Genomic DNA, 11152 nt, shown 5'->3' with positions numbered 1-11152 from the left:
TATGCATAAATAAATATTTTTTAAAAATACAAAAATAATACAAAAATAGGCACCATAGGGGACAAGACACTTTGTCAAAGTAATTAGCTCTATCTTTTATAGTAGAGAAAAATCAAACACGCAATGCTCACCTAAAAGATCTTCCTACCTAACAGGCGATGCTGCAGTTATTCTCGGTTTTTCCCTCAATTTATAGCTACCATCTAAAATCCCTTCTGACACCAGTCCCTGCCCCGAGCCTTAGCCAAGTATGAGTCATGTTTAACTAGAACAGATAGCAAACGCATACAAGCATTTAATACAGAACGGAAATTAGAATCAAGTGTCACTTCCAGCGGCAGAGGCTGAAGACGGCGGAGACGCACACCTTCAAACACCGCTCCTTCCGCGCCCCCGACCCACGCGATCCAACCCAGGGGCGAGCAGCCCCGCCCCTGCGAGCTAAGGGCCGGCCCCCACGTTTCCGGGTGAAGGGTGGCCACGTGGTTGTCTCCAATAACAACCCAGCGCTGCTCCCGCCCTCTGGCTGACGCTTTCGAGCGACAGTGGACAACTCCAATAGAGCCTTAGAGGGAGTTTGAGCGACAGCCAAGATGACCAATTAATATGAGGTAAGTGTAATTCTAAGGCGGGACTCTAAGTACGGAAGCTGCCCCGGGACATGAGGAAAGGAGAGGGAAAGACTCGGTGAAGGGGCGAAAGAGGCAGGTGAGAATCTTGAAGAGCTCAGTATCCTGAAGCGTGGTGGGAAGATAGGATTCCAGGATAGAAAGGGTGAGGAAGTCTGCAAATAAAGACGCTGAATTCTGGTCGGGGGTGGAGGGAAGGAACGTCTTTAAAAGGGCCAAGACCTTGGATAAGAGATATTTAAAGGGACAGGTGCCCCAAAGAGACGTTTAAAGGAGCAGATGCCCAAGGTAGAGTAGACATTAGAGGAACCGAGGTTGGCCGACAGAATATAACTCAAGTGGTAGGTGCACGGGGGAGCTGGAGATTTTAAGGAGATTAGAGCCAAACTATGAAGACGTTGTAAAAGGCGTGGGCTGGTGTTTGAGAACACATTTATTAAAGAGGCAGGGATAAAGGAGTTGCTTGTCAAGGGCTTGGTTAGGAAAAACATCCACCCCTGCTCTTCCCCATTGTCCTTTCTGAATTCAGGTTCCTTGGATTCCGAACCCCCTGTTCCCAGGCTATGGTCCCCAGCGTCCTGTAGACCTGGCGGGATCTCAATGGTTTCGCCCCCTATTTGGGGGTCTAGGTGGCTACTGGAGGGCCTTGCAGAGGGGCAGAGAAAGCAGGACCATGGCATCTAGGGCCTCTGAGCCTCTCCCAAGGCGCAGCGTGACGGCGGGCATCATCATTGTTGGAGATGAGATCCTAAAGGTGTGTCTGGGACAGAGGAGGGAGGAGGGTGTGGCATTCTCTTGTCCTAGTTCTGTTCAGGGAGGGTGACCAGGGTGGGAGCCACCTTCCAGAAATAGTCCTGGAGTGAGTCCAATATAATAGAGGAGAATGACTCTCATTTTTTCAACTATGTTGAAAAACTCGTAGCAGTATGGTAGGGGGAGGAGGGGCTTTACAGAAATGACAAAGTGTCTAGCTGTAAAGGAGATATAGATGAGAATATTGCTTTAAGAGTTCATTCCAATCTATTTGGAAAATGACTCAAGGCACTCAACAGAATGGATAAGTGAGATAGAAAGAAAGTGCTAGTAGAGAGAAATCCTTCTTCATGACCAGGAAGGACTTACCAGAGGACGTGGTAGGCATTGGGTTCATCATAGTAAATTTTTTTTAGATTTATTTTATTTATGTATACAAGAACTGGGGGGTGTAGGCCAGATGTGTGGAGGGTGAGAGGATTCACTGGAGACAGAGTGGGGAGCAGAACAGGTGGATCTACTGATATACACTGCTGAGGGGAGAAGCGGGAGAGCAGACAGAAAAGGTCTGCTGCACCATGTGGGTCAGCTACCTGACCAGGGATCTAACTGTTGCTACAGTGGCTGGCGATGGCTTGATAGCACTGACTAACCGCCGTGCCACGAGGGGAAGCCCTATCATAGTAATATTGACCTCTCTTTTTGAGTGCTTATTAGGGCCTGGCAGTGTGCTTTTTTATCACATGTGTGACTTTACTAGTTCTCACAACAACCCCAAGAGGTTGGTACTTATGTAATAAATCTCAGTTAATAGATTATGGACTGAGACTAAGAGAGGTTAAGAAAATTGCCCATGGTTACACAGCTAGGAAGGGTAGAGGTGGGATTCCAACTACATTCGTACTCCAGACTAACCCTTAACCACTAAATCCTCTATAGAGATGTAGAAGGAGATGGAGGTGGAAAAGAAGATTGGATACTCACCATAGTCTAATAGATGGCTTCACATATTCTGCAAAGGAATTTGAACTTTATACTGTATCTAGTTGGAAAAAACAAATAGCTTTTAAGCCCAATAGTGATGCAATCACAGTGAAACATTAGGAAGGTTATTCAGGAGCTTGCGGCTGGGAGCCTGGCCAAGGGGCTGTCACCACTGTCCAGGTGAAAGGTGCCAAGGATCTGCTTGGTAGCAGTAAGGACAGAGACAAGAGACATTTCAGGAGTAGAGTTGACAGGCTGAAGGGCCTGACTAACTGTGGACAGTATCTGGGCATGCCATTGACCAAAGTGACAACAGCCAGGGATACAGTGAAGATGCCCCGTAAGCACTTGGAGACTTGGGACAAAATTCTCAGGGTTGGTGAAGTGGATGAGTTGTCTACATCGAATTGATAATTGAATTGAATTGATAATTGAATCCATAAGCACAGATGAGCTCAAGGTCAAAGTGTAGAGAAAGCCAAGGTGAATCACTATCCCTGACTCCATTCAAATGGTCTTTCCCACTCTTGTGCCCAGTCCAGACTTCTTGGCAGCCTGGGCTGGAGTCCCCCATAAAGCAGAGTACCCCGCCATCATGCAAATCATGCCCTTCGTCCCCACAGCATTGAAAGTCTCGCCTTCCTCATCCCCAACCCCCCAGGGACACACTCAGGACACCAACACCTACTTTCTGTGTCGGACACTACGCTCTTTGGGGGTCCAGGTGTGCCGAGTCTCTGTTGTACCCGATGAGGTAGCCACCATTGCAGCTGAGGTCAACTCTTTCTCCAGCCGCTTCACTCATGTCCTCACAGCAGGGGGCATTGGCCCCACTCATGATGATGTAACCTTTGAGGCAGTAGCACAGGCCTTTGGAGAAGAGCTCAAGCCACACCCTGAACTGGAAGCAGCCATCAAAACCCTCGGAGGGAAGGGCTGGGAGAAGATGTCACTGGTGCCATCCTCTGCCCGCCTGCATTATGGCACAGATCCTCACACCGGCCACATCTTCAGATTCCCACTGGTCTCTGTCCGAAACGTCTACCTCTTCCCAGGTATCCCAGAGCTGCTGCAGCGGGTGCTAGAGGGCCTGAAGGGCCTGTTTCAAAACAAAGATGTTCAGTTCCACTTGCGAGAGCTATATGTGGCAGCTGACGAGGCCTCTATTGCCCCCATTCTGGCTGAGGCCCAGGCCCACTTTGGACGCAGGCTTGGTCTGGGTTCCTACCCCGACTGGGGCAGCAACTACTATAAGGTGAAGCTGACACTAGACTCAGAAGAAGAAGGACCTGTGGAGGAGTGCCTGGCCTACCTGACCACCCGTCTGCCCCAGGGATCACTGGTCCCCTATGTATCCAATGCCGTGGAGCTTGCCAGTGAAGCCGTATACAGACTCACCGAAACAGGTAGGGATGCCCTGCCAAGGGGCAGGACACACCAGACCATTAGTGCCACCCCAGGTCCCAGGAACACAGGCGCTGTTGGAGCCTTCTTGAAAATGCAGGAGAAGGTAGAAGATAGCTACAGCTGATTCATTCATTCTTTCTAAAAACACTGATTGCATGCCTCCTTTCACCAGCTCTGCTGGGTGACAGGGATAGAGCCTGACAGGCCAGATGTCTCTCCTACTCTGATGGACCAGCAGCTTAACAGGAAAACTAGGCATTAAACAAGTAATCATGCAGGAGATGTCAGTGACAAAGCAAACACCAAGGCAGGGATCTGGGGTCAGAAGTGGCTTCTCTGGGCAAGGAATATATAAGCTGAGTGATAAGGAGAATTTGGCCAGACCAGGAAGTAGGCAAGTACACAGAGTGTGTGAGCCTGGAAGGAAGCAGAATGAGACTTAGGGGAATGGAAAGGAACCAGAGCCCCGGAGGAAGAGGGAGGCAAGGTGTGCTAAGTGGCAGGCAGGGGCAATCTGCAGAGCCCAGCAGGTGGCACGAAACAGTCTGGCCTTTATCCCAGGAAGAGCTCATAGGAGGAAGACAGGAACATTAGGAAGCTACCTTGAAGGTCAGTCAGCAATGGCACCGTGGCCCTGCTGCCGTGATGGTCACGTGTCTCTGTCCAATGCTCTTCCATGCCCTCCTGGCAGGTTCTTCTCTGGGATGCAAGGTGGCCGGCGCCCTGCAGACCATTGAGACTGCCCTTGCTCGGTACAAGCTCACCCAACTCTGTGTGGGCTTCAACGGGGGCAAGGACTGCACTGCCCTCCTGCACCTCTTCCATGCAGCTGTGCAGAGGTGAGCCCCCCACCCCCAGAGGCAAGGCCCAGGGATTTCCCTCTGTAGTTGCTCCTCCTGTGAAGGAAGGAAGGGGGGTGCCTGGTGGACGGAGGGGGGGAGACAGCTGCAGTGACCCGTCACCGCGTTTATTGAGCATCCGACACATGCCCGGCCCTGGATGTAGATGTGCCGGCCTCCCTTCCTGACCGCAGGGAGGGCACAGTCCTGCTGGGTTGGCGGGATTTACGTGTTGAAACAGAGGTGTATGCTGCAGACTAGAGGCGACAGATCAGAGCAGGTTTCCCATAGGAAGTAAGTTCTAATGGATGAGGAAGCCAAGGAAAGGGGAGAGGGGGGTGCATCCCTGAGAACAGTGCAAGTTCTCAGAGAGCATCTCTCTGCCAGAACTAGCGAGCCTGTGGATTCTTCCCCCTCCCTAGGAAATACCGTGATGCCCGAGACCCTCTTCAGATCCTGCATATCCGCAGCATTTCACCTTTCCCTGAGCTGGAGCAGTTCTTGAAGGATACCATCAAGAGGTACCCGGGACCTGGAGATGTGGACCTCAAAAGGGGTTTCGCTGGGCCTACTCCTGACCCTCTCCTGGCTTCCTCCTCAGATATAATCTGCAGGTACTGGAGGCGGAAGGTGACATGAAGCAGGCCCTGAGTGAGCTGCAGATACAGCATCCCCAGCTGGAGGCCGTCCTCATGGGTACCCGGCGCACCGACCCCTACTCCTGTAGCCTCTGTCCATTCAGCCCCACTGACCCCGGCTGGCCATCTTTCATGCGCATCAACCCGCTGCTGGTAATGGCCAAGAGGATTTATTGCCTTTAGTCTCATGGCCCCTGTCAGACACTGCATCCTGGCTTGGGGATAGGGGAGTTTGGAACCTGGGGCTTGTATGAAAGTGCCCCATCTTTCAAGGAAGCCCATGCTATTTGTACATTCGTTCATAGTGGCCACTGGCTGCAAATTACTAAAAACCACTGAATTGTATACTTTAAAAATTGAACATTATGGTATGTGAATTATATCTCAGTTTTTTTAATTTAATACAGTTAAGATTCAGTTCTTCACTTGCATTCACCACATCTCAAGTGACCACTGTGCGAGGCAGCACAGACGGAGACTATTTCCATCATCACTAGACAGCTCTGGCTTGCACACACAGCTCACACTGTAGCGGAGGGTGGGCTGGAAGGAAGAGGACAGGGTGAAGTCTTTCCCTGTCTCATTGCTTGGCCTGTGCAGAGCAAGATGTACCAAAGAATTGGACAGCAGGCCATCTCTCAGAGGCCCAGGGGGCAGAAGAGCCCTGGATAGGCCCTTCCCAGGCAGCAGGGGGTAGGTGTGGGAGAGGGAATACTTGTGACACTTCTGTGACTTTGACCTTCCAGGACTGGACCTACAGAGACATCTGGGACTTTCTGCGCCAACTCTTTGTCCCATACTGTATCCTGTATGACCGAGGGTAAGGGTGCTGCAGGGCAGAGAATGGTGAGGGGGAGACACGAGGATGCTGAGATTGGGAGAGCCCACCCCACCACACACTTGCCCTTCAGTCTCCCCACCTCCATTCTCTCGGCTCCAGGTACACGTCCCTGGGAAGCCGGGAGAACACAGTGCAGAACCCGGCCCTGAAGTGCTTGAGCCCCGGGGGACGGCCCACTTACCGGCCAGCCTATCTACTTGAAAATGAAGATGAGGAGCGCAACTCCCGCATGTGACCCCCCTACTCCTATCCACTCCAGGAGGGGGGAAGCTGTCCTGGGCTGTAACCTGTCAATAAACTGTCTCTCCAGTGCCTGTTGCTCTGGCTGTGTCTTCCTGTTCCAGGGGATGGGAGAAGCAGAAGTAGGAGGCCACGCGTGCCAGCTCTGAGCTGGCCCTACTCTAAGGGATCTGGGGTGGGGCAGAATAGGCTGGAAAGGAGCTCTCAGCTGATTCTCAAGGCCAGCCTCAGCAGGAGCATACCAGGGTATAGGAGAAGGGAGCTAATCCAGCTGCTGGAGACAGGGGCAACCAGGCAGAACATCCAAGGTTGGAGGCCCTGGGGAAGAAGTGAGCTGGGCTGGCCTGGCTGTGGAGAATGAAAGTTGGAGTGGCCAGGCCCTCTTCCTAACCCCACCCTTCAATATCTGTTCGTAGGGGCTGACTCAGCGCATTCTGGGGCCCAGAACCTTCCTATCAAGAACCCTGGATAGATTCAGGGGCCTCTGTGACATAGTCATGAGATCTGAGGGGGAGAGGGACAATTGATAAAAGACATTGGAGGTGGCTCCCACACCCTTCCTCAGAACTGCTGCCCACATGCAGTCCAGGACACAACCCCTAACTCAGGCCCTGCCCTTTTCCCTCGGAGGGGCCCTGCAAGAAGCTGGTTTCCAGGTGCCTGTCATGAAGATGGGCATAGAGTGGGAGGGCCTGCCTCAGACCATGTAGGATGTCGCCTACATCCGCCTATGCTGCTGGTGTATTAAAGAGCTGCTGGATTAAAGGCAGCATGGACTGCCTGCTCCCTGCTGACACCATGGCTGGCATTACTCAGGTGGGCAGGGGAGGGCAAACAGTAGACATGGCTGCAGCTTCTGTGGCAAAACTTGCCTCTCAGCTTCCCAATCTCTTCTTTAGCAATCACCCAACACCCCATCAAAACTCCTGGGCCAGCTGTGCTTGACCAAGGATGGGGCATGAGAACGAGTAAAGCTTTGAGATTGTGCCATCTGTTAGGACTGCCTCACCACTGGGCTTCCTTTGCCCCCAATCTGGTGGACCTCTGGGAGGGAGAGGCTTGGCCTGCTGGTTAGGATCCCACTAAGACCTGGCAGGCAGGATCTGGCACTCTGCCACACCAGAGAACAGCAAACCCACCAGCCCAGATGGTTGATCTTACCATCGGCTCTTAGTGCCAGGAATGGGCTGCCTCCTAAGATCTGTGTTTGAGAATCACTGAACTGTATAATAAATAGGCCTTGAGGCTAAAAGTTCTAAATGTCTAAAAGGGAATCAGAAAAAGTCAACCCTGAAGGGTCTTAGGCAGGCTGCAGACCAGGGAGGGAAGGAACACATCTTGGATAGAACTGAAAGGAAAGCCACTTTTCCCGACTCACTATGCCTGGGTGGGAGCATAGAGGATGGGAAGGCCAGCTTCCTCCCAACTTGCAGGGAGTGGAGGACCGGCTTGGGTAGGGTCTTCTGTGAGACCCTTGTTAGAATGGGAATCTGAATGGAAGACTTGTTCTACGCAGCTCTCCTGCGTCTGAGGGTCTTGAAAGCACTGGGCCTGCCTGTGCTCGTCCCCAGCCCGCTAGTCCTCCAGTCGGCACACAAAGTGGCAAGAGCAAGGCTGCTGTGTGGCCACAGTGTCTCCAGGGTTTTTCACAGTGCAGCTCCACCAGGATGCAAGCAGCCAGCGTAGAATGGACTCTTCGCTTTCACTCACAGCTACCAACAGCACATGCTCCCAGTGGTAGGCACATCCAGCCATTTCATCACCTTGCTCTTGCTCACCAATGTGCCTCTACACAGCCCCCCAAAATCTCAGAGCCAGCAAGAATACTCCAAGTGGCCCTGGGATCTCACTCAGCACACCCTGGCTCCTCTTGGGACCCACTTATTGCCCTCTTCTTTCTCTCCTGGGGAACTGGCCTGGAGATGGAGTTTAGGGCCCGCCTCCCACGCCCAGGGACTGGCACTTCCTCAGCCTTCTTCTGAGTTAACTCCTTTCTCTCTGGACTTCTTTTCTTTGTTTTTGTAAAGATAATAAACAAGCTTCACATTGGTAAAGAATTCCTGTAGTAAAAAAGTAAGCCTCCCTTACTCTCAAGCCCACCCTCCAAACCCCAGCTCACCTCCCTGCAGGTAACCATGGTGACCAATTTGTTGGCACACCTTCCAGATAGTCTAGGCATAGTCTGCATCTTCATTCGTTGAGCAAATACGGAACGTCTACATGTCAATCTGGGTGCTTTGAATCCAGCAGCAAACAGAACAGATATCTGTAGTCACCAAATTGACATTCTAGTAGGTAAAGCTAGAAAATGAATTATAATCTTCAGTAAGCTTATCGATGTTATTAGCCCATGGGTGCTATGGAAAAAAAGAAAATAAGCTGGGGATGGGAGGGGGCGGGTCATGGAGCACCTATAAACCATGGTGAAAACTTGAGCTTTTATGCTGAGTGAAATGAGGAACTACTGCAAGGTGTTGAGCATGAACTGATTTTTTATTTAGAAGGCTCACTGGCTGCTGTGTGAGAACAAACTCTAGAGAATCAGGGGTAGATGTAGGAGAATTATTAGGAGGTTATGGGCACAATCCAAGCCAGACATGTTGGTGGCTCAGAGCAGGCCTAAAGAATAGCAGTGGTGGGTCTCCCTGGTGGTGCAAGGGGTTAAGACGCAACCTCTGAAGCTCTCTGCAGCCACTGCAGCATGAGTTCGATCCCTGGCCAGGGAGCTGCCCACATGGCGCAGCAGACTTCTCCTGGCTAGCCCACTGCTCCCCTCAGCAGTGTATTTCAGTCGGTCTGCCTGTTCTGTTCCCCACTCTGTCTCTGGTGAATCCTCACTCCCCCGCCACCTCTGGCCTGTACCCCAGTTCCTGTATGAATTAAGTAAATAAATCTTTAAAAAAAAAAAAAAAGAATAGCAGTGGTGAGAAGCAGTTATCCTCTGCTTAATGCTTTGCTCTGTTCCTTTCCATGTCGTATACAGGCTCCACACCAGTACATTTAGAGCCTGACTATCTTTCTCACAGCAGCATGGTACTCCAACTCCAGGTTATTTCTTATCTCTGGCATCCACAAAATGCAGGCCAGTGCTCCAGTCTGGTTCCTTCAGGGCCCCATCCCTGCCCCAGGACAAAGCAGTGAGGAGTCAGGTCCTGAGTGCATCCAGAGAAAGGTTAGTGGTAATGGTGGACGCAGCACTAACTTCCCATGTGTATCTGGGGCTCCTGCCTTCCCACAGTTTGTACCCTCTTGGCCAGTTCCAGTACTTCCCCTACTCAAGCACTTACCCTCTGCCTTCTTTTTCCTTTCTTAGGAAAGGAAAAACAGGGCCTCCCTGGAGGCACAAGGGGTTAAGCACGGCACTATGAAACTATCCTCAGCCCCTGCAGTCCAATCCTTGATCCCCAGATTGTAAGGGAGCTACCCACGTGGCACAGCAGACCTCTCCTACCTTGCCCACTGCTCCCCCCAGCAGTGTTATTTCAGACAGTTTGCCTGTTCTGTTCCCCCACTCTGTCTCTGGTGAATCCTCTCACACACACACCCCCGCCACCTCTGGCCTGTACCCCAGTTCTTACATGGATAAACAAATCTTTTTAAAAAATTGGTGGCACCTCCCTGGTAGCGCAAGGGGTTATGCACAGCCCTATCCACAGCTATCCGCAGCCTCTGCAGCACAAATTTGACACCCGGCCAGCCAGGGAGCTACCCACATGGCACAGCAGACCTCTCCTGCCTTGCCCGCTGCTCCCTTCAGCTGCTCCTTTCAGTCAGTCTGCCTGTTCTGCTCCCCACTCTGTCCCTGGTGAATCCTCTCACCCCCTTCACCTCTGTACCCCAGTTCTTGTATGCATAAATAAATTTTTTAAAAAATCAGGGGCATTGCCTAGAGGTGCCTCCTTGAGTGTGAATTCTGGGTATAAGTGCCTTTGCCAGGGGAGGGGCTGTCTGGCAAAGACTCCTGGGGAAGTGGTTGGCGGAGAGAGGCAGAGCCTCAGGCTGTGGCCTGTGGTAGGAGGGTGGTGAGGAACTGAAGGAGGGAGAGGGGGAGAGACAGCCAGAGACCCAAGTAGAAAGTCATAGCTACAAAGAGAGCCCTGCAATTGAAGAAACTGAGGAGAGGGATGGGGAAAGAAACAAACTTCACATGCCAATCTGAGAGCCCTTTGCACACTACAAAGGCCACTGAGCCTTACAAAGGCTACCTCAAAAGTAGGTAGGACAAGGATAATTACTCCATGTTACTGTGAAAGAAACAGGCCCAGGGATGTAAAGTGACTTGTCATATCCCCAGCATACTCCAGGAGAGCAATAAATTTTTTTAAAGATTTATTTATTTATGCACACAAGAGCTGGGGTACAGGTCAGAGGCGCAGGAGGGTGAGAGGATTCACCAGAGACAGAGCAGGGAGCAGAACAGGCAAACCTACAGAAAGCACTGCTGAGGGGAGCAGCAGGCAAAACAGGAGAGGTCTGCCGTGCCATGTGGTGGTAGCTCCCTGGCCAGCCGGGAATCAAACCAGTGTTGCAAAGGCTGCTGACAGCTTCACAGCGCTGCGCTCAATCCACTGCGCCACCCAGAAGCCCCTGGAGGAGAAAAATAATTTAGTGAAGCCAGATTTCAGAGTCTCAATTCAGTACTTCTCCCAGTTAGCCTGCCTTCCTCTTCTGAGCTGGTGCTGGTGGGGGTGGTGGCCTAAATGGCATGTGAGGCAGGGCCAAGCAAGCAAAAGTGTGGCCAGTAGGTGTTACCACCCCCATCTGCACCTAGTCCAAGCTCTCCCACTTCGGCCTCAGTTCTACCTAAGCTTCCCTTGTTCT

General features: G+C 51.7%; 2 protein-coding genes and 1 long non-coding RNA gene across 8 annotated transcripts; 2 read left to right on the top strand and 1 right to left on the bottom strand.

Moving 5' to 3' along the window:
* The first annotated feature begins 647 nt into the window (after positions 1 to 647).
* On the top strand, positions 648 to 6398 carry FLAD1 (flavin adenine dinucleotide synthetase 1). 5 transcript variants are annotated; one of them, XM_037499943.2, is made up of 8 exons: positions 648 to 708; positions 1159 to 1383; positions 3028 to 3772; positions 4465 to 4612; positions 5035 to 5133; positions 5214 to 5403; positions 5997 to 6070; positions 6191 to 6398. In XM_037499943.2, the coding sequence occupies exons 2-8, from the start codon at positions 1303 to 1305 to the stop codon at positions 6324 to 6326; spliced, it is 1473 nt and encodes a 490-aa protein (XP_037355840.1). In that variant the 5' UTR covers positions 648 to 708; positions 1159 to 1302; the 3' UTR covers positions 6327 to 6398. The 5 variants fall into 5 exon arrangements, with proteins under 5 accessions (XP_037355840.1, XP_037355838.1, XP_037355836.1 ...); XM_037499941.2 differs by having other exon boundaries at positions 670 to 774; XM_037499939.2 differs by lacking the exon at positions 1159 to 1383 and having other exon boundaries at positions 670 to 729; positions 2322 to 3772.
* LOC119236218 (uncharacterized) lies at positions 5629 to 6778 on the bottom strand. Of its 2 annotated transcripts, XR_008550289.1 has the most exons (4): positions 6574 to 6778; positions 6273 to 6426; positions 5966 to 6079; positions 5629 to 5842 (listed from the first exon to the last, which is right to left on the bottom strand). It is a non-coding gene; the product is annotated as an uncharacterized LOC119236218 (long non-coding RNA). The 2 variants fall into 2 exon arrangements; XR_008550288.1 differs by having other exon boundaries at positions 6273 to 6778.
* A 51-nt stretch (positions 6779 to 6829) lies between these two features.
* On the top strand, positions 6830 to 7114 carry LENEP (lens epithelial protein). Its single transcript, XM_037501023.2, is given in 1 exon segment — positions 6830 to 7114. A coding segment is annotated over 1 exon segment (186 nt). The 5' UTR covers positions 6830 to 6909; the 3' UTR covers positions 7096 to 7114.
* Positions 7115 to 11152: the final 4038 nt, after the last annotated feature.

This window comes from Talpa occidentalis, unplaced genomic scaffold (genome assembly GCF_014898055.3).
Source record: "Talpa occidentalis isolate TD23 unplaced genomic scaffold, MPIMG_talOcc4v2.1 talOcc4.9, whole genome shotgun sequence".
Classification (NCBI taxonomy): Eukaryota; Metazoa; Chordata; class Mammalia; order Eulipotyphla; family Talpidae; genus Talpa; species Talpa occidentalis.
The sequence above is the reverse complement of the archived record's forward strand: the minus strand, read 5'-3'. Positions and strand labels throughout refer to the sequence as shown.

Excerpts from the sequence above, each read along its gene's own strand:
- FLAD1 (XM_037499939.2), top strand. The coding sequence starts at position 2,878 with ATGGTCTTTCCCACTCTTGTGCCCAGTCCAGACTTCTTGGCAGCCTGG. Across the intron at positions 3,773-4,464 it reads ATACAGACTCACCGAAACAG|GTTCTTCTCTGGGATGCAAG; the intron begins GTAGGGATGCCC and ends CCCTCCTGGCAG. Across the intron at positions 6,071-6,190 it reads TGTATCCTGTATGACCGAGG|GTACACGTCCCTGGGAAGCC; the intron begins GTAAGGGTGCTG and ends TCTCGGCTCCAG.